This window comes from Ornithodoros turicata, chromosome 1 (assembly GCF_037126465.1).
Source record: "Ornithodoros turicata isolate Travis chromosome 1, ASM3712646v1, whole genome shotgun sequence".
In the NCBI taxonomy this organism is placed as follows: Eukaryota; Metazoa; Arthropoda; class Arachnida; order Ixodida; family Argasidae; genus Ornithodoros; species Ornithodoros turicata.
In genome coordinates this window covers 212,435,886-212,461,585 of record NC_088201.1, presented here as the reverse complement: position 1 = coordinate 212,461,585, position 25,700 = coordinate 212,435,886, and the positions used below count along the sequence as shown (strand labels likewise).

General features: G+C 45.7%; 1 protein-coding gene across 1 annotated transcript in view; it reads left to right on the top strand.

Annotated features, from left to right (window-relative positions):
- Window positions 1-25,700, top strand: part of LOC135379032 (caspase-3-like) — a 179,280-nt gene that overhangs the window by 65,307 nt on the left and 88,273 nt on the right. The window contains exons 4-5 of the mRNA XM_064612279.1: window positions 4,791-4,854; window positions 24,182-24,341. Of these exons, the coding sequence (XP_064468349.1) occupies window positions 4,791-4,854; window positions 24,182-24,341 (224 nt within the window). The remainder of the gene's footprint in view (window positions 1-4,790; window positions 4,855-24,181; window positions 24,342-25,700) is intronic.

The following is a 25,700-nucleotide window of genomic DNA, read 5'->3' as shown; positions in this document are numbered from 1 at the left end:
GACACCACCATATGTGCAGCATATGAATGCCTCTGAAAGGTTAGCAGTTGATATGGCCTCTGCTATACGTATGTGTTACATCGCCTACTGTATTTACTGCAGTATGTATCGTACCATCCGAGTAAATATGTAGTATAATATAAGGAGGGTTCTTGCAAGACAGGCCCGCAGATAATCTAAGCTAGAGCACCATCTAAACTTCCAAACCAGTTTTTTGTTACTCTACTACATCACATGAGTTCCAAAATGCTATATTTTACCAGAATGTGATATGCTCTCCTACAGCATTTCAATGCATGTCACAACATTTTTTTATATCTGATGTACTCTATCCAGGTAAGCCATGCAAACAGCAAATATGCCTGTGAATAAATATCAGGAGTGCCTCCCACCTTCAATGGACATGCAGGGCCATGACGCTGCCATGTGTGCCACTTCCTGTCCTTGAGAGGGAAGCAGAACATTGTCTGCTTCCAATGCATCAAGTACTGTCTTGCTGACGCTCTCCCAAGGGTAATAAATTCGTGAGAGCAGAGGCATTTGTGGGATTGGTGAAGGTGCACTCACACATGTTGACTGATCTAAACAGGAAAGCAAAACAAAAAATGGCACTTAAAGCCCCAAGCAAGAGGACAAAGTGGCATCTGGAGATGTATGCACTATACCTTGTTTCCACAGTCCATTTTTAACAATGAAAATGTCATCGAGGCATTTCCTGGCACCAGCAACCATAGAGCGAAGTGATAACTCATCCATTAAATACACCTAGAAAGAAATAACTGGTGTTACAAAGATTTTTAGAACAACAATGCAATTGAAGCTCATACGAGCGTTATAAACGTTATAAAAAAAGTGGCGTACCTGTATGTTGCCCTCCTGACAAATTCCATGACCCACAGCAACTCTGATTAGCTCCTCAAGACATGTTACTGACACAAAGTTTGTCGTTTTGTGATCTCCACTCCTGATCCTCAGAAACGTCTAGTAAACAAGAAAGAAAGAGAAAAAGAAGCAGCATTGAGCAAGCTCTGAAAACCACACACATATAGCAACAACTGTAACATGCACAGGGAAAGATATGTACCTCTCATATGGAACTTTCTGTGTCAGAAAACAAACTTATTAAGCAAAACCGGAAGTAGCGTATATATTTTGCGAAAATTTGGTTAAACAGACTATACATACCTCCATAATCATGGCTGAGCATCGATATTCTGAGGGAGACAACAACAGAGTTTATTACTTCACAAGCTGAATATGGATGACTGTCCATTAACTCTGAGGGTCGCACACAACAATATACACTTGTCTCTGAGATTCAAGATAGTATAGTCTGAGGTCTGGTAGAAAGCTTGATGGTGTTATGCGAAAAATTGGCATCACCTCAGGGCCAGTTTCCAGAAAGATGTGTACCGGTTTCCCATAGCGCAGGTTGTACTCGTCTCGGAGACCACAAGATAGTGTCCTGTTGTATGTTGAGTCCCAAGAATAGTGATTGTCGAAGCACACAAGAAGGGACTGTCAACTCACAGTGCACGATGCATCTCTGATGAGGGGATGTTTTCAGCGTGCAATATCTGCTTCTTCACTGTCCACACGGCTAGCTGCAAGAAGCCACAGAACAAAACTCTCAAGACAATACTTTTTGTGTTGAATGTGTTGGCGTTTCGTCAGGATGACTCATGGAGGAATTGGTTCTATAGTTCTTGGAAGCAGCATTACGTCCCTCTATGGTACAAGGAACACCACTTGAAAAATCTTCATGTGATAGCAGATGGCCGAAAAGAGCTCGACGAGAAGAAAATTTCTGCAGCAACAAAGTGCACCCGTCTATCACCTACCAAGAGAGTGCAAAAAAGGGATCCATTTGTAAACAGCCTTCAGCTGTGCGAGCATGAAACCGTTACTGGTGAAAATTTTGACGCCGCTAAGACTAGCGAAAGGTACATTTGTTTGGAAAGACTGTGAAATGTGACCTCTTTGATGAATTGCAAACTGTAGAGGATCGGAATTTTGCAAACAGGAGGCCTTCCTATAGTGCAAATGCAACAGATTTCAATGGAAAGTATAACAGGCCATATCGGAATGATATCCACTTTGGAGATTGGGACACTTTCAGGTGAACATTCCACAACAGAGGAATTCCGTTTATTCCAGCTCCAAGGGGGGGGGGGGGATAGAGTCACACCATTTATCAATTTGTGCGAGATCACAGCAAAACACAAATTATTTCAGTAGCCTCCCCCGCACGACTGAACGTTAGGCAACTCTTTACGTTTCTACTCATGATCTACACACAGTGACACACACAGACACTGCTTTTCTGCTGTCGCACACCGTTGCTGAGACGCGTATGCAACGAAACAATTTTTGCAACCATGCTTACTGGTGCTCGTATTTGACTTGGTATAGTGGTGGAACAACGAAACAGGTTTTGAACTCACCTTTGCTTTGCGGGGGTACAGTCGGCCAAAGACCAAACACTAGATGCACTTCCAAACACTTAAAACTTCACGGAGCGTCTCATGCGTCTACGAGGAAAGAATTTCGCGGGCTTCCAGTTAGCGGCTCAGGTGACAATGCTGTATTGCTCCGCGCTGCGCACTCGCTGACGGCGAGACGCCGGCGTCCTTGAGCCTGCCACATTCATCCGAGCAAAAAGTTAGGCCCGAATATTGCGATATCACTGTTGGATCGTTTAAAAACGGTAAATATGTGCTTCGCTGAAGACATGTATCGTCTTCCATATTTCTGCTAGTATAATCGTGACGTGGTCTGAACAAAATATTTCATTTTCAGCGATATTGCTCTACTCATTCCTGGAAAAGACGACGGGATAGCAACGGTTCATGTGCCGCTACGGAATTGGAGCAGCACTGAAAAAGAGAAGCTCTGGTTCCGTGGGCGGCGTTCCGTAAATTTACGGTCTTTTTTAACAGTGCAAGCAGCGCATCCAGGAAACGGCTGCCACCCGTGCAATGGTCGCAGGTGCCAAATATGCAAATTAATGCAAAGCACCCAAGTACTTAAAAGCACTAATTCCAATTTTTCCGTCAAAATTAACGGTGACATCGACGTCTATTCATCTAACATCATTTATGTCATACAGTGCGGCATGTGCCAAGCACAATACGTAGGTCAGACTAAAATATAATTTCGGATCAGGTTCAACAACCACCGATCTGACTTTACAAAAAAGCCAAACCTCCCGGTCTCTCGCCATTTCAAACAACTAGATCATTCACTAAATAATGTGTCACTTTTCATTCTGCAGTCAAATTTTAGCTCAGATCGGTGCAGGGAAAAACGCGAATCCTACCTCATTTACAAATTCCAATCAACCATTAACGACGATCTGGGAGCAATTTCAACGGTAGTAAATCTGGCCGCCTAGATGAGCTACACTTTCTTCCTTTTCGTTTGTTTTCTGTCTCTCTCTTTTTTTTTAGGAAAGTTTGAAGCAGCGCCCACCCTGCCCCGGAATTTTCCCCAAACCGGACAGTGACCTACGGCGAATGACATCACACCGGGGCTTGACCTTCTGTAGTCTTCCCGAATCTGACTCACTGACAGACGCCTGTGGCCTGCCGTACCGATTATGACGTCATGTACCAAACCTATTAAAGTAATGTGTAACCAGCTACGCACCTTTTGTCCTGACGAAGACAGTGCCACCTGGTTGTTTGAAATGGCGGTGCAGGGTGCTTGGCTCCATCTCTCGGCGGGAACATCGGCGTGTACATATGACAACCGCCGAACAACACCAGTCCTTCTAGCCCACCATAGTTTGGCTCCTTTTACGTCCGCCTCCGTGGTCATGGGAACGTAAAACGTTATCCACTATAAGACGTCACTCCAGAAAGAAGCGAGGAGGTGAAGAGTTGAACGTGACAGAGGGGCTCGCAAACCGCGTGACCTTCGAAGTGCAATAACCTAGTAACGCGGGATCTCGAAAACACAGCGTCTTGATGTAGATGTATAGCGCATATTACTCAGTGTTTACAAGACAATTTCTCTGCGAGGTTGGCAATGGTTTCTCCCTTAAAACCCCTTTAAGTTGGACTAAAACCAATATCTTGGAGGTTAAACTTTGTCCCACAACTTACTCACTCAATTGACATTTGAGGTTTAAGAAACAGTCGACGTGGCGATACGTCCCAAGGCAACTACGGCCATCAGCGACGCCACAATTGTCGGTCTGTGGATGAATTTGTCCCCATGGGGTTTCTTTCAAGCGATCCGTTGTGATAGATTGCGTGTCTAAGCAAGTTTTATCATACCAGCAAGTTGCTAGTGTCCTCGACAGGGATCGAAGCCGCACAGTTTGGATCAGAGAATATAGAAACTGATTCACCGACGCCGGCATCAACACAAGCGCAAAAGCGTCAGTAGAAATATAGGAAATTATGTTCAATCCGAATTGCATCTCATTGGAGCTTTACTGACATGGATGTGAATGACTTACTAGCTGTTTTCTAAAAGACAGCGCAATGTTGTCAATAAATTATATTGCTGGAAGTCTAGCACCTATCTTCTTGTCTTCTTCTCTATGTCGGTGTTCCCTGTGCCAGTTCATGGTGCAGGAGCTTTTATTGCCCTTTAGCACATGAGCTTCTATACATGGCTAGAGTAAGAGAACAAATTGGTCAAGCAAGACATTGCCTTTCACTGAAATCTTGCAAGATTGATTGCAATATCAACATGGACTATATTATTGTGAATATTACATACTATTTATTATGTCGATATATCAAAGACACCCATGTAATTCATCATTCTTGTGATATCAGTTGCAGGGTTCGAGGGACACGAATGTCTACAGCAACAGGCAGGAGCAGTCAGCATCGAAAAAGAGTGAGTGAAATTATATATTCTGTAAGCGTTGCAACGCGATTATGGCATTCATTTATTACCATGTGTCTACTGTATTCGTTTTCTTGTGAAAGACACATGGCGGAAGGAGCATAGTAACAGCAGAGGCAATCTCACGATATAATTTTTACATAGTTATAAGCTCGTAACCAGAAAGTGCACTTATGTGCAATGAATAAAGAAAATAAAGTTATATAATAACTATAAACAACGTGATCTTTTGTTTGACACATATCTGAAAAAATGACTGAAGCTATTTCTGCTCTCAAACGGTGCGTAGTTCTGGTTTCGGCTCATCTGCATAGTAGAATTTGGCAATTTATATATTAAAAGACGTTTACTTGATTTGAATAATAACTGGTCCCAATTCTCCTATCTCGTATTTCCCAGATAGTGTCAATATTAAAGGGACTATGAAACGATTTTTTTCTTCGTTTCGTTCGAAAGAAGACATTTTTCTGAGTCTAGAACCGAAATTTTACTTTCGTCACGCGAGCGGATTTCTCGGGAGCGAATTTAAACGGAGCGGCGAAGGGAGGACAGCTGGCGCCGCGCCGTGACGAGCTGCCGAGCGGAGACACAACGGGTAACTTGACGCGACCACGGCCGGCTCAGCAACACGTCATCGTGACGTGTTGCCGAGCCGAGGAATCCCGCCAGGAGCATGCGCCGTAGGATCCCGCGTATGCGTTCATCGGGAGTGGAAATCTCCATGACAGCAGCCATTTCCATGATCGGCAGATTTCGGCAGTGGCGGCAGCCACAGCGCGAGCTCGCGGCATTACTTGCCATTGTGCAACACCGGTGACGTAACGGGGAACCGAAGAGCGGTCCGTACAGTTACACCATCGGCAGGGAAATATGCGCGGGAGAGGAGGAACGCGGAAGAGACATTTCCAGCGCGCGCTCCTCGCAGAGTGGAGCGATTTCGTCCGGAAAAATTTGTGGCATATTAGTTTCTCTGCGGGAAGAACAGTTTCCATCGAAAAAAAGTATGGGGGTTCGGGAAATTTCATAGTCCCTTTAATGAGAAAATTAATACATTTTACCTAGTTAGTCCTTCAGTATTTGCATAAAGTGCCCTGCAGGATGTCCGCTTGGCCGCATAACCCGCATGCCATGATGGTATCAGTGCTTCTGTCGCGACTTTGTCATAAAAAATATGCGTTGAGTAAAAAAAAGCAACTTTCCCCGCCAAACGTCCATGGCGTTGTTCTCTACAATCCCAAATTTCTTGGAAACAGGTTGTGGTTTTTTTTTTTTTTCTATTTCGCTCTGTGGCTGCTTCTTGAAGTTGATATTCGTAACCTTCAATGAAATATCTTCAGTGTGATTCGCAAGCAGTTTCATGGCAATTCCCGCTGATGCTTGATCGACTCTTGTGGTCACGACCATTTGCCCGAAAAAAAAAGGGAGCACTCTTGCAGTTTTTTTGCGAAACTAATCATTTAATCAGTGTAACACTGTTGTGTAGCAGACGTGGGACGTGTGAAATTCAGCCCCCAAAATGCTTACTGAAGTGTTCCCGCTAAAAATGTGAGACAGACCGTATTTGGTAGCATAACCCTTGAGCATTGCTTTCACAAAGCTTCACCGAAACACTTCTTTACCTGGTAGTGAAAAAAAAAGAAAGAAAAAAAGATTTACACAAGACCGGCACCCCTCCGCCGTTGCCCTGCAAGCCTGCATCATCGCACGACTTATCGATACTACTTCCTTGAAAACATTGGAATAATTGGAATAGCGTGTTTGTTTTTCGGGGAAGTGTTGTCGTAGTGTTCATCTATGCGTATGGTAATGTTTGGTTTTCCGTCTTCTACCCTCGTGCCAATGACCATCATCAAATAAATGTCCTCCTCTGGTGCGACATGCACGTGTGCTTTCTATCTCCGTGAATTACAACCACAGAGGACCTTCTGGAATAGGTTATTTTATCGTGTGTGGCAAGTCCTGGACAGCCTGTGTGGCACAGACTCAAAACCTGTCTCTGCTGCTCGAAGGCGGAAGGCATTGAAGTGCCATCGCAGTCTGCCTCCGATAGACCCTCGCTCCCAAGAGAGCGGGGACGTTAAGGCCTCAAGGCGCCAGCAAGACCATCCTCCTGTTGACTGGTCTTCCTGACAGGTATGTTTGGCGTTAAATACTGAACGACGACAACCTTGATGTGAATCCCTTTAGCCTGGTGATCAATAAGAAGAATCGCTCGGAAGCCACACGCACGCATGCATGTTGGGACATCCTTCTGAGGCGTCAAACCAAACGCATGCACAGGACGGACGTCTGCATGTTGCGTCTGCGCCGCCGCGTAGGATCTTATACGGAAACGTCGTTTCAACAAGTACGGCAATATGTGTGTGTTCGTGTCATCTCAGGGTGCTGTTATCAATATGCTTGGCCTGGACACAATCACGGGCGTAGGTCCGCAAGCGAGCATCGCTAAGTCCTATGCAGCGAAAACATCGGGAAGATCAGCGTCGTCGCTGTGCCATATGCGGACGAATAAATGGCACCCTACCTTGAGGGCTCCCGGGTTGTTTTCGGCCCGACGGCAGGTCTCAGCTTTCTCCACGGAAGATCGTCAGAATATATTCATCCCCCTTAGGTCTGTTATTCTCATCTTCAAGAGAACGTTAAAATCCCTCACAGTGTGAAAAGTGGTTTCACCGATTACGCAGTGCAAGGGTATGTTGGGGCTCCCGTACAGTGTTTCAACTGCCAGCGGTTTGTTAACATCGGTTCTAACTGAAGGGGTTCAGCTGCATCCATTATATATGGACTGCATATATAGGAGAACTGTTCATGCGATCGGACTGAACTGCTAGAAAAATGTGTACCCTTTAGGGCATAAACGGCTCGTTCCAGAGCGGATACCTTTTGAGACATAAACAGTGCGCGTTCCTGAAGGTATACTATGTTTATGCTTCCGTGAACGTATATCATTTGCACCTTAGAGTGTAAACATATACCTGCTTGACGGCATATTTTGAAGGCCTTGTGGTATTGTGACAGCTTATGGACGACGATAAAAATGTCCTTCTGGTGACGTGCGCCTCTGCGCCTGCCCGCCAGTTCTACCCGCACCGTCCTAGGTGAGACCACGCACATCCGCCCGCTGGGACATTTCATCATCGCCGGCCAGGAAGACCATCGTCCTCTACATTTGGTGAACCGAACAAAGAATCCCACGTTCGGGGTAATTTGGCCCTTCCCCATCCCAAATTTTCCATCAACCAGCGAATCACTCCGGAAGCCATAACTGAAGGTATGGTGTCTTGTTCCTCTGAGGACTCGCTAGGCGGTGATGCTCCTCGCTCAGCATTCAACGACCTGGCATATCACGATGACGCTTTCACTCCGCGCCACACTCAGAAGCGGTTAAGAGGCCCTGGGACTAACGTTCGACCAGGGACACGCGCGGATGCGACTATGAGTTTTACTCGCAGTCTCTCCGTGCTTCACGATGCTCCTCCCCGCAGCCTCCTCGGAGACAACACTACGAGCCCAGCGCTCACGAACAGGGCCCGGATCTGTCGTCCCATCTCTGCACGCTGTTCGGCCTACTCGCCTGCATCCCGCTTCGGCGCGCACCAAGAACACGCCCGGCTAGCCTTCGTCCGCACCGTAGTAAGCACCACAAGGCAAACACGCTAACCCAGCCGTCCCTATTCCACGCGTCGCCCCTCTTTCGGATCTTCAAGTACTGACGCGGAGCTTAACTGTTAACTCTACACCGATCGCCGTCTTAAGGAAGTGGGGGGGGGGGTAGTGATGTGGCAGCTCGTGGACGAGTGTGAAGATGTGCCTCTGCTAGTGCGCGCCACTGCGCCTGCCAGCCTTCTACCGGGACTGTCCTGCACCGTGAGGTCACGCACATCTCCCTCTTGGGACATTTCATTATCGCCGGTCAGGACTCCTGTGGATAAAGACAATCTGCTCCACAGTATAATTGCTGAAAACGCTAAGCTTCTATTTATTTCACCGTCATATCCGAGTGGCGGCTTCCCAATCCAGCTTGCCCCACCAACAACAAACAAGGAAACAAGAAAACGCCTGGACATACACACTCGCACAGAAACTTACACAGCGTGGATGTGAATCGGAGAGAAAAGGAATGAAGTAGTAATTAGCATCAAATTGGAAACCGAGAAGCACCACCAAGAGATATTAGGAAAAATATTTTCAGGAGCAGTTCGTATTTGCTGGAGAACAGATACGTATACAGCACAATGCGGCACAAAGCACATGGTGGAAAAACACTCTTCGCCATGGAAGCCACTTAAGAAGTGAGGACATGTACACCTACTTATTTTGGGAACAAATAATAGGCTGTATTAACGACTATGTTTCGTAATACATACTGCTTAAGTGAGTTTATATTGTCCCCGATACAAATTAATGTCGTTAATTAATTAATGTAGTGTCCTCTCACGTTGCGGAAGAAAAGTTATACAAAATGCTGAAGTATAAACGTAATATAGAAGTACCGTATTATACCATCGGCTGCCGTGGAAGGTATAGCCTGAGTGATCTATACCTTACACGTGGTTTAATTAGTGTATAGACAGTGGTAACGACGTATAAATATGGTACTTTAGACTTGATTTATACAGTTTTTATACCTTTCATATACCCTTTCTTCTAACAATGTGCACTGTGAACCGGTAACAAATGGGAGCAAACTGCGGAGGCCTTCATGTAGCTTCGGACTGACGGTGTCTCTATGAGCAAATAGCCAATCGGCGTCACCAACATTCCGTTTTGACAAGGTCTTTTAGCTCGACAGCGGTTACTCGCGTCCCACCTGCCCCGTCCGGGCCTGGACCTCCTTCGCTTCCTTCCGCACTTCCTTCGACGCGCACCCATGCTTCTAAGGGCGTTACACTTTCCAGATGGTACTTCTCACCAATAGTCAGCAGCGGTACAGCGGTGTATATGACTCAGCAGCTCCACTGAGTTCGGACACGGACTGCTTGTGGACAGCTGCCCTGGTTTATCATACGTATAAGCACCCTTGCCTAGCCCGTATGAACCACTCTGTTAACCGTCATCAGCTGTAACGGCCTGTGCAGCGGCCGACAGTGTCCGGGTAGGTGAGCTCCCTTCACATTGAAGGGCAGCGACGTCAAGTTCAGCGCACTGTTGCCGCACTTGTGTTGCCTTGAAGGCTGTCATCGTCGTATTCCTGGGTGCTGCCCAATTGCATGAAGTCAGAGCTTTTCTGGCGGCAAGCAGTCTCTTTTTGCCGAGCAATTCAGCAAGCGTATATATATACAGTGGGACGCGCGTCGCTTGCGGAAAAATATACATTACTTGAAAGCAGTTGTGCTTCGGTATCAAACACCTGTTCTGGCTATTTGCGCAGCATATGCCAGTCAAGACTACGGACTTACAGGAAACATCGCATCTCCGTCTCGAGCTAAGCTTTCCGTTAGAAACGAACTGACCTCAACATTGGCTCATTCTCAACGTGACCCATTTCACGAAACAGAGTGCAAAGTGCGCATGGTCTGTCTCCCTGCCCCATTCGTTATAGTTGCACAGGTCAATGCGCACCATCCATCATAGGGTAACAGGAAGGTGGACACATGCACCAAGATCTGGGCGGACATGATAGAGGATATTCAACTTCATCTTCTGAATGACGGGTCTTGTACGTTTCTCGACCGATGTTTCCTTGCAGACTGTCTGGATCTTTCGCTTTGCTCGAAGGATGTATCCAGGTGCTAGCCATAGGCGGGCATGGACGCTAGGGGAAATGATCACTTTCCCAACTTTATTGGTTTTCACAACTTCACTCCAAAACAACGACATCAAGTTGCGACGACTACATATTGTCGGCCCTTTGCGCCGTATGTTCATCGACTACCAGGAACGGCCTCTCGGCTGCCGAGATGGCGGCAGACATCGCGGATGCCCTTCGTTCATCAAGCATGGACGTTAATGACGCCCCTTGTCATCTCGGCGCAAACCCTAGAGGTTGAGCAAGTGCAGGCATATTGTCGACGTGCGGAGCCCAAGGCACGTCGGACTAGGTTGCTCAACGGGGCTCCCACAAGTTACGTCAGGAGCATCCTGTTTTTCTTGGGCGGGAAAAAGGGTCACCAAGCCCCTGCCACAAAACACTGGCAGCCCGCTTTACGTAAAAAGCAATAATTTACTTTTAACCTTCCAAACGTCAGAGCGCGAAGACAATTCCCAACAGTAGGGAGCCACAAAATTCTCGAAGAAAAACACGTGGGGGGGAGGCATGTTTATTACAAAAAAAAAGAGGCAGTCAAAAAGGAAAGGTCAGCCAGGCACGTGGCATCGCGTTACCGGTACGGTACGAAGCATCCACAAATGTCCTGTGCCTAGTCTCGCCGAAGGGGTAAAAAAAAACCCTGAGGGCGCACAACAGGACTGTCCCTCTAAGGAATCTGAAAAAAGAAATGTGCAAATAATACATTTGTCGGTATCGGAGCTGTCATGGCCAACGTAATCAGAGCTTTTTGCAAGAACTCTTCCCTAAATTAACTCGCAAGGGAGGTTTAAATAAAAATTCACACAACAAACTTGTGACAGAAGCTTTGTGAAATAAGTTATTGCGTCCTCTGGTATACCACGAAATGTTTCTGCTGTCGAGTAAATGGCATTTTAACGGTAGGCGGATTGCAAGCGCGTCTCCCTTGCAAGGCGGCAGCGACGTTTTGGAAGCTCGAAGAATAATAAGGTTGCCTTCTTTTTACGGATCAAGGTCCATCCTACATACTCACCGGAATTTCAGTCGGTTGATTTAAAGCTTTGCGCGTACAGCAGCCGTCAAAAATGCAAAATATGCAGCATTTCACGATTTCGCTAACAATTTAGGATGGCATTTTTTGAAACCGGATCGTAAACAGTGCTCCAAGAGGAAAAATTCAACTGAACTGTAAGTCAAGGAGTTATGGCAAGAAAAATATGCGCAGTAAATGGCTTTAGCAAAACGCCGTTCATTTGGGTGCCTATGAACTCTATCAACTAGCCCGACTTTTGTGATGAATCCTATAGGTCAGTATCCAACCAATGCAATCACGGCTATCTGGGCTATTGATAATTTCCGCAGACGGTCGGTCAGCCACTGTTTTTCAACGTGCGTAAGCATTTGTTCTTCTTCTTGTTTTTATTTTCTTTTTTTTGCTGTATGTTCGTAATGACCTCGTTGCTGAACCCATAAGGTCAGTTTGTCATCGCTCTTATGATTATATCATCTGCAGTATCAAACTTGGGCAGATGCTATTAACAGTCGCCAGCATCTCTTTACGTCCTGCGGCACAGGTCCCGTTGACTGACCTTGAAACATATTCAATTCACTGGAATCGCCAGCTCTCGTGCTGAGTGACTTCAATGCTCATCATAGGGCCTCGGGAAGCTGTAGAACGGACAGGCGGACGGATGGGGAAGGAGGTTGTTGGAAGCAATGGAGAATGCTCACATGTGCGTACGTAACAACCCATAGTCAACTTATATGCGATCACCAACGGCATTCGATGTATTGAGTCTTTCGTGGTGCTCAGCGGACATAAGTCGCCACTTGTCGTGGGCTACCGATGTCGACACCCGAGGTAGTGACCACTTTCCTCTATATATTTGGCACGACAAACTTCCTCTCTCACCCACTACTGGACAGGTTTCTTTCACGAACTGAACACTCTTGCGAACCGGCCTCCGAACATCTGTGCACACCGGCAGAGGGAAGCTCGCAAGCCATTCGTTGCGCCATTCAGGATGTGATGATCCTATCTAAAAGGGTAACAGGCCTCGTCGATCATTCTCCAGCAATTAGCCTCCTTCGTGCATTACGACGACGCGTAGAAAGAACGGCTCGTAATACATCCGGATGAAAGCCAAAGTATAACACCAGTATTGTGAGAAATAAGACCGGTAGCGTTGGTGTAATTTTTGTCCGCACCTTTCACTGTTTGACCCGGCCACAAAGATCTGTAGGACGTCTCTGTAGGATGCCCCCGACCACCACCATAAAACGAAAAAGAAAGGATCCTCGCGGCACGGGCTACTTTAAGGGTAGTGACGAAAACACGCTAGAAACAGATTTCTCCGTCGTACTAACTACACCGGCGGCAGCCTCGGCGACAGCGGTACACACCAGTTTTGTTCAGAGCTTGAGGACCGAAATTGACAAAGGCTGGCCTCGTCCACCGGAGGTCACGGTCCGCAATTTCACTCTAATCGAGCTAAATACTGCATCGAAACTGATGAATGTGGCCTCGCCCACGAAACCAGAAAAAATCACCTATGCCGCACAGCGAAACTTTGACGGGCAGTCACTAAAGCTTTCCTTGGTTTTTATAATTGCATTGCATTGTGTTGGCAGCATGATACCTACCATCTACCTGGAAGGAGGCATTAGTTGTTCCCATCTTGAAACCGGGCAAACTCCCAGATGCCCTGTCCTGTTTTCGCCCTGTGAACGTGACAAACTGTGTGGAAAAACTGATGGAGAAAATGGTTGCATCATCTCGACTGGTGGCTCAAAAATCAAGGTGGGTTCCCTCACGAAATGGCAGGCTTTCGTCGCCACCGAAGCTCCATGGATCCAGTGCTGGCCTCGTTTCCACAGTACAACATGCTATGCTCGTGGACATTGGCGGATCCTTGTATCAGTTTCCCTAGACATGAAGCGCGTCTATCATGCCGTCTAGCACATTTGTGTGCTGCACGCCTTGCGCTTTTTTGGAGTACATGGTCGACTCTTCAGCTGGCTCCAAGATTTCCTCAGGGACCAAACTGTCGCTGTGCGCGTATCCCACGGCCAAAGCCCTAAGCATCCGGATCATCAAGGCGTACCACCATGAAGCATTCTGAGTCCTACACTTTTTAATGTGGTTATGTCGGGCATAGAATCGATAATTCCTCGCAAAGTAGCATTCATTGCCCTTTTGACAGTAGGCAAGTCACGAACAGCCATTCAGCATCATTTGCAGCTAGCCTTAAATAATGTCCATACGTACCTCACGCGACTTGGGATGGACTTTCGCTCGAGAAGTGCGTCGAGCTCGCTTTCACCGGAAACGCTATAACAAATTTCCCTCTTTGGCTTGGTGTAAGGAACCTCGAAACTGTACGTTCGCTTCCCTGGTGTGATCATGGGCTTAGACCTGCGCTGAGCTCACCACGTTAAGCAGCTTGAAACCGAAGTGCAGCGATGGCTTGCTGCCATTCAACATCATTCTGACTTAGGATGGGGCCGTAATCGGTACTCCATTCCAGCCGTTCACGCGGCTTTGTTGAGAGCGAGTGTGCTTTACAGCCTTCAAATTTTGTACAGGATTTCCACAACGTCATTAAATACCCTTCGGACCCTCTTTCCCCGAAGCCTTCGTCGCTGCCTTGGAGTTCCCAGAATGGCTGATACACGGCAAGTCGTTGCTGAAGCTGGTGAACTCCCGGTGGAGGGTGTCCGTGGGCGTGAAACGGCTCCACATTTCCTACGACTGCGCACATTCCCCGTCACCCACCCCTCAGGAAAATTTGGTACTGTCCTGAAGGCGGTTTCTATCGAGTAGCGCAGAAGTCACACCAGACTCTCACTGCTTCATAGCTGAGGACGTCACACTGCCGGACGGCCCTTGTTCTCTGCTTGTGCCGTCCACTTTCGTACGTCTGTCGGACCTGCTGGAACGACGAAGAGATGAGGCTCCCCCTCATGTCCGCCTCGGCAATCGTCATCCCGTTGTAAGGCGTAGTGGAAGGACGTCGCCTTCCGCATGAAACATCATCAACAGCTGCGGAACTATATGGCATACTTTTCCGTCTTCAGCACATCGTTGATTTTATTCCGTGGTAATGAGTCGTATCTGTACTGCAAGCAATCGAAAATTCTGGCATCCGAGGCTCATCCGCACCGATGGTGCTAGATGAGCTAATGTCTTGCAACCATGTTTACGAAGCACTGCAAAGCCTGGTTCTCCAGTGGGTTCCAGCCTAGTGTGGTGCCGAAAGGAATCGACAGGCCGACAGCGCCGCAGAAGCATCTCTCTCGTCTCGGATGCGGACGCGTATTACGCTGCTGAGAGGAGATCGTCGTCCTGTACTTCGACGTCTGGTGACTGCCCTGGCTTCCTGCCAGTGGACCGCTGCCATCCTACCCCCAGCTGGCAAGATGGCTTATATGCAGCCCAGCTTGGCGAACGCAGGCTTTTACATTGTGGAGTCACCGAACTCTGCTAAGCTGTGTTGATCCAGCGCTCACCTTGCCCCGACATACCTCTCGTCAAGATGGCGTTTTAGTTCATCGAATGCGCCACGATGTGGCTTTCACAGCGCAGTGGCGTTACCGCTTGAGACAGGTTGACTCTCCCCATTGCTGTCTCTGTGGTGCTGTAGAAGATCCAGAGCACATTCTGATCGATTACCCACACTACCAACCCTCGCGAACCGTACTCTCCGTGTCCTTTAACGAGCTGGACTCTCTCCCCCCACCTCTCTCAAGAAAATTGTTTGGTCCCTGGCCACATGCAGCCCACCAACGCTCTGCCCTCAAAGCTATCTTCACCTTTCTGAATACCATTATGACTTGATCCTTATTGTGAAACGCCTCAATATTTAATGATCCATATTAGCTGCAGCTATGGGTTAGAGTATCGCTTCTGCTGATGAAACTCCCCATTCATAATGTCGCAGTGAATTTGTTGTTGTTGTTTCGTATTTTAGGCTTCGATCGCAGAGTGCGTGTTTTGGTACTCGCGTGCTTCGTACACAAAATGCCAATGGTGTGCGCTGTTGTCGTCGTCGTCATCGGAGTCAGATGGAGAGCGACGAATTGCACTGGACGATCTGTCAGTTAGATAAAGCACTAAGCACCACATCGTACAAAACAAGGCATGCAAAACGAATGAGGAGCAAGAGTATATTGCCCGGTCCCACATTTTCTGTCCATAAACATTTCTTGCGATATCCTACCAACTTGCCCATGTTCGTCACTTTTTCTCGCTGCTTCAAGGCTGCTCACTGACCTAAAGCAGACGGCGTTTTGCGTACCTCTGAGTTGGCGTCTGGTTGAGTGCTGCAATTCTGAAAATGACGTAACAATGGATAGAGGTAACTAGATGGCGGTGCTTCTCACCCGTGTCCAATAAAAGTGCGTTTTTGTATAAACATCGCACCAGTTACAAAGGAGAAGTGTTGAACAAGAAATTGTAAATAAAATTACGAAGCGTAGAGTAACAATATAACATCCGCTTACACCAGTAGCTGCAGACAAGAGTTCTCACCTCCTTTAAAGGGAGACTTCGGAACCAAATGAATTTCATGCTTGCGGTGTTTCCACCATAATTTACACGAACTGAGCACAGTTGTGAAATATCTCACTTGAAAACGAAGGTGTAATCACAAAAACGACTTTCGAAATTTGAAAAAGTCTCGCTCCCACCGAACGTCCATGGAAGTACTTCTTCTGTACTCGGATGAAGTCGCCGTGCATTAAGGGCGAATATGCGACGAACAGTCGGCGAACTTCGCCCTGCGTCGTTCGCTCGACGCCCGGCCTTAAAAATATGTCGCCGGCAGTCGATCTAGCCAGGGCAGAAAATTTAGCTCGGCGTCCGACGCTCCCGGGATCGGTCAGCAGGAAACGCCAGGAAAACAGTCAATTCAGGCTCAATATTGGCCACGACTTCCGGCTTCTGCTCGCCCTACGTAGTCGTCATCGTCTTTGCGCGTTCTTCACCAGGCCCAGCACCAGCAACGACATCAAGGGCGGCGCGTCTAGAATTTTTTCTTGCCTGCCATATGGGATGCACCCAGGATTTCCTGTTCCTTTCCTCCTTTTTCCCAAGCTCTCTCAACTTCACGAGCAATAGTTTTTTCTTCAAAACAAGAAGCCACCAGAGGACCCCCATATCAATCTGGGCAGCGGCTCTTTCTCCTACGTGTGTCTCCCCGCGCAGTGTAGCCAGACCACGCTATACCTCCGCACGCGTTCCACGAAATAGGCGCGTAAATGCTATGACCGTGCCCAAAAAGACTACAAATCGTTTTTCATGAACGTTAAACACCTTTATTGCTTAGTTTGATTATTAGAAAGCAGGAATAATAGTCTCCAAAGCTAGCTTGTTCATTTCATCTTTGACCACAACGTGTTTCTTTTATCTGGACGCACTGACAGGCCCGCAACGAACGCGCAACGGCATCTGCTGCTTCTTCGCTGCATGTAACGCAGCCCGCGAACATCCCGTGTCGTTCCGGCGCACTTGTCCTGCCGCGATGAGTTCGTCGTAAAAGTTCGTCGCATGTAATCTGCCCTTTAGTAATACAATTCGTGCGTTGTTTTCTGACTCTTAGAGAAGCAGATGATCGTTGTTTCTTTCCATCTGCGTCTGAGCGATCCGATCCCCAATCTGCGTTTGTTGATTTGTTCCGGGAATGTAACACAGCGGCGACGACTGGCGTGGTATACTACTTGCCCGCTCCATGCAGGTTGACGTAAAGTTTTTAAAACTCCTCTCCACTTTCCTGTTTCGGTTTCATTGCTCACTTATTTGAGGCATAATTCGTCTCACGAGAAAGAAGCAAAACTGATGGCAGGTATACTGTGGATGTTATGCACCAACTACGAAGTGCAGCAATTTTTTTCACCGATCGTTCCGAAGTACCCCTTCGAGGGGACGGTCGCATCCTGAAGTCAATCTATGAAACCTATGCCACTAGGTTCGGCAAGGGCCGACAAGCTACCTGGCAGGGTGTTAACATTAACGCAGAGTACGTAGCTTTCTACCGTGAAATGGATAGCAAGAGAGTTTTAACAGTTCGTCAGGCAACGCTACGAATGGTTAACTGTGTTGCCATCCAACGGCGATAACATGAACTACCCTTCCCAAGTTGTCTGGGCATCTCTTTCTGAACGAATTGCCTAATATAACTACGTTTTCGTGCTCTGTTTTTGTTTGCTTTGCTTTTGAAAATTAATTGGTTGTTCCACCAACAAACAAAAGAAGAACGGATACCCCCTGCCGGTCAGTTCATCGCTATCAGCCGCCGTTATGGCGGACACTGCTGCTCAGCGGGACTTGGTTGGCAGCATCCAGAGACCAGAAGTTCGTGTTTTCGAATGGTACAAGGTATACCGCTTCTTATATGAAGAAGATGTAGTCCCTCGTACTGAAGCGCAGTCTCGTAGCCTTAACCTCGGACACAGTCGACGAGGTGTTGCAGGCAGCCATGTAGTTTTGTGCAACGAAAACAACGTAGAGTACGGGACGCAAAAAGATGAGCCGATCGTTCCAACGTGAAACGCGGAAGTCACGTTTCCATTTCCGAGCACGCAATCTTGCTCACGTTGAGAATAGCGTTCCTTCCGTTCGCTGCGTAACGGTCTACTAAAACTATCTAATATATTTCCGCCAATCCTGGACCGGCTTCAGCGTTGTTCTCGGCGAACGTAGAAGGGCGCCATTAGTAAATATTATTGGTTCCTTCTACACTTCGCAGTAACACGCCATTTCCCCTGCCTCAAGCAAGGTGACTACCGAACTGAAAAATCACGAACCGAACTAAGTAACGTCATTTGTTCTGCTTCTTTTCCTTCCCCTTTACGGATAACCAGCGTCCCCCCATAGTTGTCCCATGGTTTCTCACGTGCCTTGGCAAAAATTTGGTCGCGCGCACGGTGTCTGTACAGTGTATTCTGTGCAGCGTAGCCACACATAGCCCGTTGTTCTTTCTCATCTTTCTACTAAAGATGGCCCAGATGGGAGAGGTTGGCATTTTACTTAAATGTATGATTTACACAAGTATAAACAACAATAACACACCCATAAAATTGTCGTTTCAGGGTTCATACGAGCTCGATGTTCAGAGTGAAAACGCTAGCAATCACCCGTCAGCTGCATCTTAATGAGCTTCTGTCCAGTCTGCTACGCTAGTTTATTTAAAAGCAGCTGACGTGTGAACGTTGTTACTTTTACTCTAATTACAGGACTTGAATGAACCCCGAACTGTCAATTTTATGCTCTTTTACTGTTCTTTATGCCGGTGTCAACACTATATCATAATTCTGCCTAGTTCACAGCTTGCAGGAAGTTCTGCGTGTATAGAATACCTTTGGAACCTCATCTGGAACCTCATTGGTGCATAACTCAAACTCTCCATTGTATTACTGGAAGAATTCGCAAACACGCCAACAGTGGTAATCACATTTAAAAATGCCGGCAATAAAAAAAAAACATGTTGCTTAATGATGAAAGGTGGAAGTCACTGAAAAAGTGAGCCAGCTGTAGGATTCGAACCCACATCTTCTGCATTACCATAATATGTGGATTAGAAGAAGATGTGGGTTCGAGTCCTACAGCCTGGCTAACCTTTTCAGGGATTTCCATCTTTCATTATTAGGCACTTTGAGGGTTTGTATGTATTTGTCCTTTCTATGTGTTCCAGGCCCAGAACATCAATTTCTCATATGTTGCTTGCCAACATTGTGGGCTCCTCTTCACGAAAAGAAAGAATTAACCTTCTGTAAATGTTACCGCTCACGGGTTACGTTGTAATCTTGTCAACTCGCTAGCACCCCACGTACTATTAGCAACGTCTCAGTCACATTACATCATAGACTTCTTGACCTACTTTGTGAAAGGTGACCCAGTTAGTCTCGTTGTAGTCTCGCCACCACAATACCTTTTCTCTTTTGTAAAGAGGTTGTGCTTGATTGCTTGTTTGTGAATCTTTGTGCCCACTCTGTTTTGTTTGCAAGGTGAGGCAAGACAGATCGAGGGAAAGGGGCGAAAAATGCAGATAAGGTATTGGTGACTGTCCAGGTGTCCTTGGCTATCTACAAAACTCAAAATTACATTCAGGAATACGGCATTTGGATAACACACAGACAGTTTACTAGCACTCTGGTATGATACATACAAAGAGAAAATGCGTAAACAAATATACCTAACGATGTGGGTGATGAAAGGCCGAGTGAGGCAAAGCAAGGATGCAACATGCCTGAGTAAGGACATATGTTGATGAATCTCGTACGATGAAGAAGGCACAGCAGGAGGTGGCGGGCGTTTATATGCATGTAGCGGCGCCAGTGCTGGCTCATGACAATGAAGGATAGGCCGAATGTACAGTTGGTTCTCATAGGCCTACCTCAAACAAAAATGAAATGTCCTCATCCCGTTATTACAGTGAGGAAAAATGAAACGTAACAAGAGCGGCTATGCAGAGGTTTAACAGGTCAAAGTCGAAGTCATTCTGAAACATGATATTAAGAAGAGAAAAAAAAAAGAAAGAAAGAACATGATTCATGCCAGGGCCTTTGGCAGAAGCAGACAGCATCTTTTTTCCTGATATGCAAAACGACTTAGATTTAAGGGCGTTTATTAATCCAGCTTCAAAAGAAGAAGTAGAATATCCTGATTCTAAACACATTGTGAATTTGCTAACATTCAAGTACAGTGGAATTAATACTCAAGATGATATGTTAATGGCACATGACATGGCACAGTATAGCATGAATAGCATAGTCACATGTAATGCATGCGCAATGAATGATGCGAAGTTGATGTGAAATACTGTGAAGAAGTGACACTAAATTCGAAATGCGCAATATGTTGATCTGAAGAGGTTAGTAAAAGGAAAACACCAAACGGCAACAATGTAAAAGTGTATCTGAGTGCGGCTATGTGTGCGAATAACTAAAATGTATGGGACTACCCGAAAAAACTCAACAGCGAAGGAATATGTATGACCACAAAAAGTAATATTGCAGATACTGGATACATTGAAAGAAACGAAGTACAAAGCCATTTATGGGCCGGAGCGTCCCCTGTCCATGAATGAACGACATTCGCCAAGGCGTCCCTATGGAATGTGTGCACTTTAAAACGCTTACACGAAGAATGAACAAAGCCAAACGACATAGAACGCACGTAATTGTACTCTCTGTTTGGTAACACGTCCATACTTTACTTTGTAAGGTGGACTATGTGTTTCTTCGGATTCTGAAGAATTGTCACGATAAACAGAGAGATTCTCGTCGGTGCCTATATCATGGAAGGGTATGTTAGGATCCCTGTCTGGTTGATCCTTGAACAGTTTAATCAGTGTAACATGAACTGTTTTTGTTATTCCTTCATCCAGACTTTGAAGAGTACAAATGTCATGGGGATGAGTGGCAATAGCTTTGAATACCTTGCCCCTGTACATAGGATCCAAAGGTGAAGTTGAAAATGATACTATCCAAACTAAGTCACCCGGAGAGAACTGCGATGGGTTTCGACCACAGTCGTAACGTATCTCCTGATAGGACAGAGCTTTTTTCAGAGGTTTTCGCGTGCTCTTGCACGTATGTCCTGTAGCGTTTCAGTGCTCTGAAGTCGCAACATGTCCTCAACGATTACACCAACCTGAATCTCGTTTTCGATAGAGGTTCAAATCTAAAGAGAAGGAAACGTGTTGAAAATCCTGTAGAACCTTATGTAGAAGTCTTTATGAAAGAAGTGGTGTTTGCGATGTATTGGTCTCATTTTAAAGAATTCTCAAAGGAATATTTTTTAGAATATTCTTTATGGTCGCTACAGACCTTTCCACATGCAAAGGAACTGCAACACGACGAGCAATTGGGCTAGTTGGTGCGAATGCATAATGAAGTAAACGCATTAAAAAATGATCATCCAGAGCAATAATGTTTAGATGCCTTTGTAGAAACCGAGATACGTTCTTTTGCCAGGTTCCCTTTTCAGTGACGATGGCCCTCAGTGGTGCTTCACAGCGAGGAAAATGTTAAGGAATTTTTTTTTGTTTTTGTGGATCTTCACTAGTGTGGAAATTGTAGAGCAGCTCTTGTCATATATCCTTCGAAGTGAAAAAAGAAACGAAGGTAGACCCCCGGGGAAACCGGTTGAAATGCCGTACGTTCACCGTGTGACACACAATATTAAACAGGATGCCAAAAGATATTTTGTCCCTACGGCCTTTTCAGCCCCAAATAAGCAACGTGGGCTTTGCTCCTACAGGAAGAAAAATGATCGGGGTAGTGTCTGTGATATCAAGCATACTCAGCAGTTTATTCCTTATATAACTGGTGTGGTATATCCAATCCCACTCTCATGTAAAAAAAGTGTATATTGGATAGACAGCTGGATGTGTTAACATTCGCCAGTGTACCTTAAAAGGTGCGCCTTCTGGGACCTTAGCGGGTCACTGTAGCAGATGTAAACATGACTTTGAAAGCACCACTATTTTAAGGAAATCTAGATCGCAGACTACTTCAGATATTATTGAAGCTTACTGTATTTTTGATCATTGTGTCAAGAAGCTTACAATTACAGTAAATTACAATTCCTTACAGGTGGGCTTCATATCGTTTCACATTTTTTCCTTGATTAAGGTTTAAAAAAATATTACTCGAGTACTTGAACCTGTGAGATCTGTTTGTATTTTCCTTTCTTTTTGGCCTACCTTTTGTGTCAGTGAAGTTGAAAGTGACGCCCGTCCTGTATGTTCGTCCGTCCCTTTGTCTTTCATGTCATGTTTACTTCATTATGCTTTCCACAAGACCGTTTGCTTGATGTAAATAAGGATAGAAGTTTTGTGTTCAATTCCTGTCATTCCACGCCAAACGACCCAAAGGTCCTGCTCGACCCTCCGCACTTCTGGACCAAACAATTATCGGGGATACCCTATGGTATTAATAGACATTTCCCAAAGTTCTGCTGGGGACTATTGAGCCCCTGTCATTTTATGCAGGGTCAAAGTTTTCGGTAAGCACGAAAACCATAGTACGCTTGAAATAATCGGCCGGGTGCATTGCTCCAGTTGCACGCATTATTATGGCGCTGAAACAGACGGCTTAGTTCGGAAAATGTGCTGAAAGAACAATTTTTGGGAAATTTCAACTTTTAGTGACCTAGATCGCTCTGGCTATCTGAACTTTTTCTTGCGACTTTGCGATTCTTTAATTCTACTTTACGTGACAGCTGGAATCCTTGAAACCTTTGTGGTCGTTCAGGAGGACCCATTCTACAAGCCAGCTGGCTTTCAAAGCCGTCAATGGAATAGTTGTTGCCATAGTCTGTCTTTCTCGCATAGAGCTATGATGGTGACGCCATCTGGTGTGATACATATGCAACTAGGTAGCCACCTGTCGCCAACTACCAACATGGCGGGCGCTGGTCACTCGGGCGTTCCGGACTGGTTTCTTCGCCACGACTTCGTTGATTTTCGAATAAATTGTTTCCATCCACTCTATCTCTATCTATTTTTTCTTTCTTCTGGACACAGGTTGCCGCCAACGCACAGCTAGGTCTGGACAGTTAGATGCTCCCCAATTAGTGTGGTAACACCCTGGAGGGTGCTGATTAATGTGGGGGTCCCAATTAGCTCTAATTGATAATTAAATCGTGTTTAGACCAAGATGTGCGTTGGCGACAGTCTGTGTCCAGTCATTACTACTTTTGAGGGGATGAAATGCTTCATCCAGTACTGCTTGCCAAGTGGCAGGAGCGTCAGTTGGATCAAAAGGCATTCGAACGAATTCGTGAAGACCGTCAGGTGTAATGAAAGTTGTCTTATGTTCGTCAGATTTCCTTATTTGGATGTTTAAGTAACCTTTCTTTATGTCCATAGTGGAAAAGCATTTTCCTTTCTCTACTCTGTCACCAGTATCGTGAGTTTGACGCATACTATATACTCTTTTGGTGGTTTTTCCCATTTAGCTTGCGGTAGTCAACAACAAGTCTACGGGGCGTTGACGGACAAAATGGTTGATCAATAAGGAAAAATGGGGAAGCGTAATGAGACTCTGATTTGCGACCAAAACCTAACTTAAGCCAGTTGTCGATTTCCTCCTTGATGAATTTTCTGCCATACCATGAGTAGCGGTAAGACTTAAGACTCTTCGTCTTGACGTTGTTTCTTCCCGGTACTGTGACTCTTATCTTGGCAAAAGCTCAGCTGGTTTGACGTTTTCTTTCACAAGGAACTTGATTACATTGCTGTTTCATGGCTACAGACACACTGTTCGCCGCCACGATACACGCTGTTTCTCGCCTGCTGCAGTGCTGCACGTCCCACAGACTCAAGAAGGATTGCTCTTTGTCCTCAGGAGGTTTTATTCAACTTTACATTTCCCCGCTGATTTTTCTCGAGCAAAAGTATCGTCCAAAAAGGATGTATTTGTCCTTCCTGTGTTCCAGCCTCACAAGATCAACTCGGTGAACCTGAACCTTGTAATTAAATATTAATGCGCAACTGCTAAGCGTATACGAGCTAATATTTTGAGCTGACAATATAACCTACACTGCACTTGTCGACAATGAATTGTGGTTTCTATTTATTCCGTTAGGGTATCGACCTGTTCGATCCAAGTGGACTCAGGAGTGATAAGAAGAGGCTCGGGCGTCGTCAGAATACCTGAACAACATCCGGAGGATGGCTTGTGGTACGACATGCCAAATGAGAATGGAGCTCGAAAGGTCGGAAAATGTGTCATCTTCGACTTCTTAGTAAGATATTTTACTTTCCCGTTGCTAAAGTGTCAGTCATTATCACGAAACGTTTATCACGCAATAGTTGTGACATAGGAGTGCCGTACGCTACCAAAAAATAAAAAAAATAAAACGCCAAATAAAATAAAATGTGCAGATCAGATAATTTGGGGCAGATCTCTTTTACCTGCTCTATGCTTTCCGATGTGTGTTACATCTATTTTTGATTTGAATTATATCTGTTTCATTTGGTTTGCGATTCTAAGTGTGGTTCACATAACGTGAAAAAAAAATCGCATTCGAAAATCTACTTTACTGGACACTATGCGGTCAACGCTATTTACCTTGGGGGAGATGTCGTCATGTGTTCCGAGAACTTTGAACGAACTTAATTCGCAAGAAATCGAATTTTTCCAATTCAGCTGCGACATTTGCCAAGCCAACGTCATGTTTTTTAATGAAACAGAAAGTAGGTGCGGGATTTATCCAATTCTATTGCAAACTACATTCACAATTACAATAGTAATAACCAGGGGAAAAGTTAATTGCGAAAACCGTCGTTTCGAGTCGCGCAAATTGCCGGCCGCTCTAAGAACTACAATATAGTTTGTTTTTTTTTCGTTAGGTGGAAGCCCTGTATAAAGAAGTACTGTCTTTCTCTTTCTTTGTTCTTGCTGTGCTGTCTTGAGCAATGTTCCGAGGGAGACGAAATTAGTAGACGACGTTTTTTGTTATACTACGTAATGAGCATAATTCACTAGTTGAATTCCAAGTCCAGCATAATAAACTTGTGATGGTTTGCTTGCCAGTTGTACCAATTCCCTTTAGGCATTTGATAGTACTGGAGACAGCTAGGTTACGTAACTTGCAGGTCGAACGAATTCGTGAAGACCGTCAGGAGTAATGAAAGTTGTCTTATGTTCGTCAGATGCAGGTTACGTAACTTGCAGGTCGTTTTTTTACTATGAGAAGAGACACGAGAAGATTGAGGAAGGGAAAATCCTACAATATGAAGCATTAATTCAAAAAGGAAGCACAACATGAACGTGAAATGAGATTCATCAAAGCAGGAGGCAGAATGACCGATATCTGACTAATACAAAGCTGGCAACAAATTATTTCGCGAGCCTTCGAAACGACACGGGGCGGGTCGACTTTTAGACTGTGAACTAACGTGACATTAAGTCTTAATGGGAACCAGTGATGGGCAGTACTTGAAGTACCGAGTACTCAGTTAGTACTTTAAGTACATTTCTGTGTACTTGTACTTTACTTTAAGTACATTCTAAATCGTGTACTTTGTACTGTATTTAAAGTAGTTTTTTCCGAGTACTTTTCCATCAAGTACTCAAGTACCCAAACTTGGACTCCGACAAA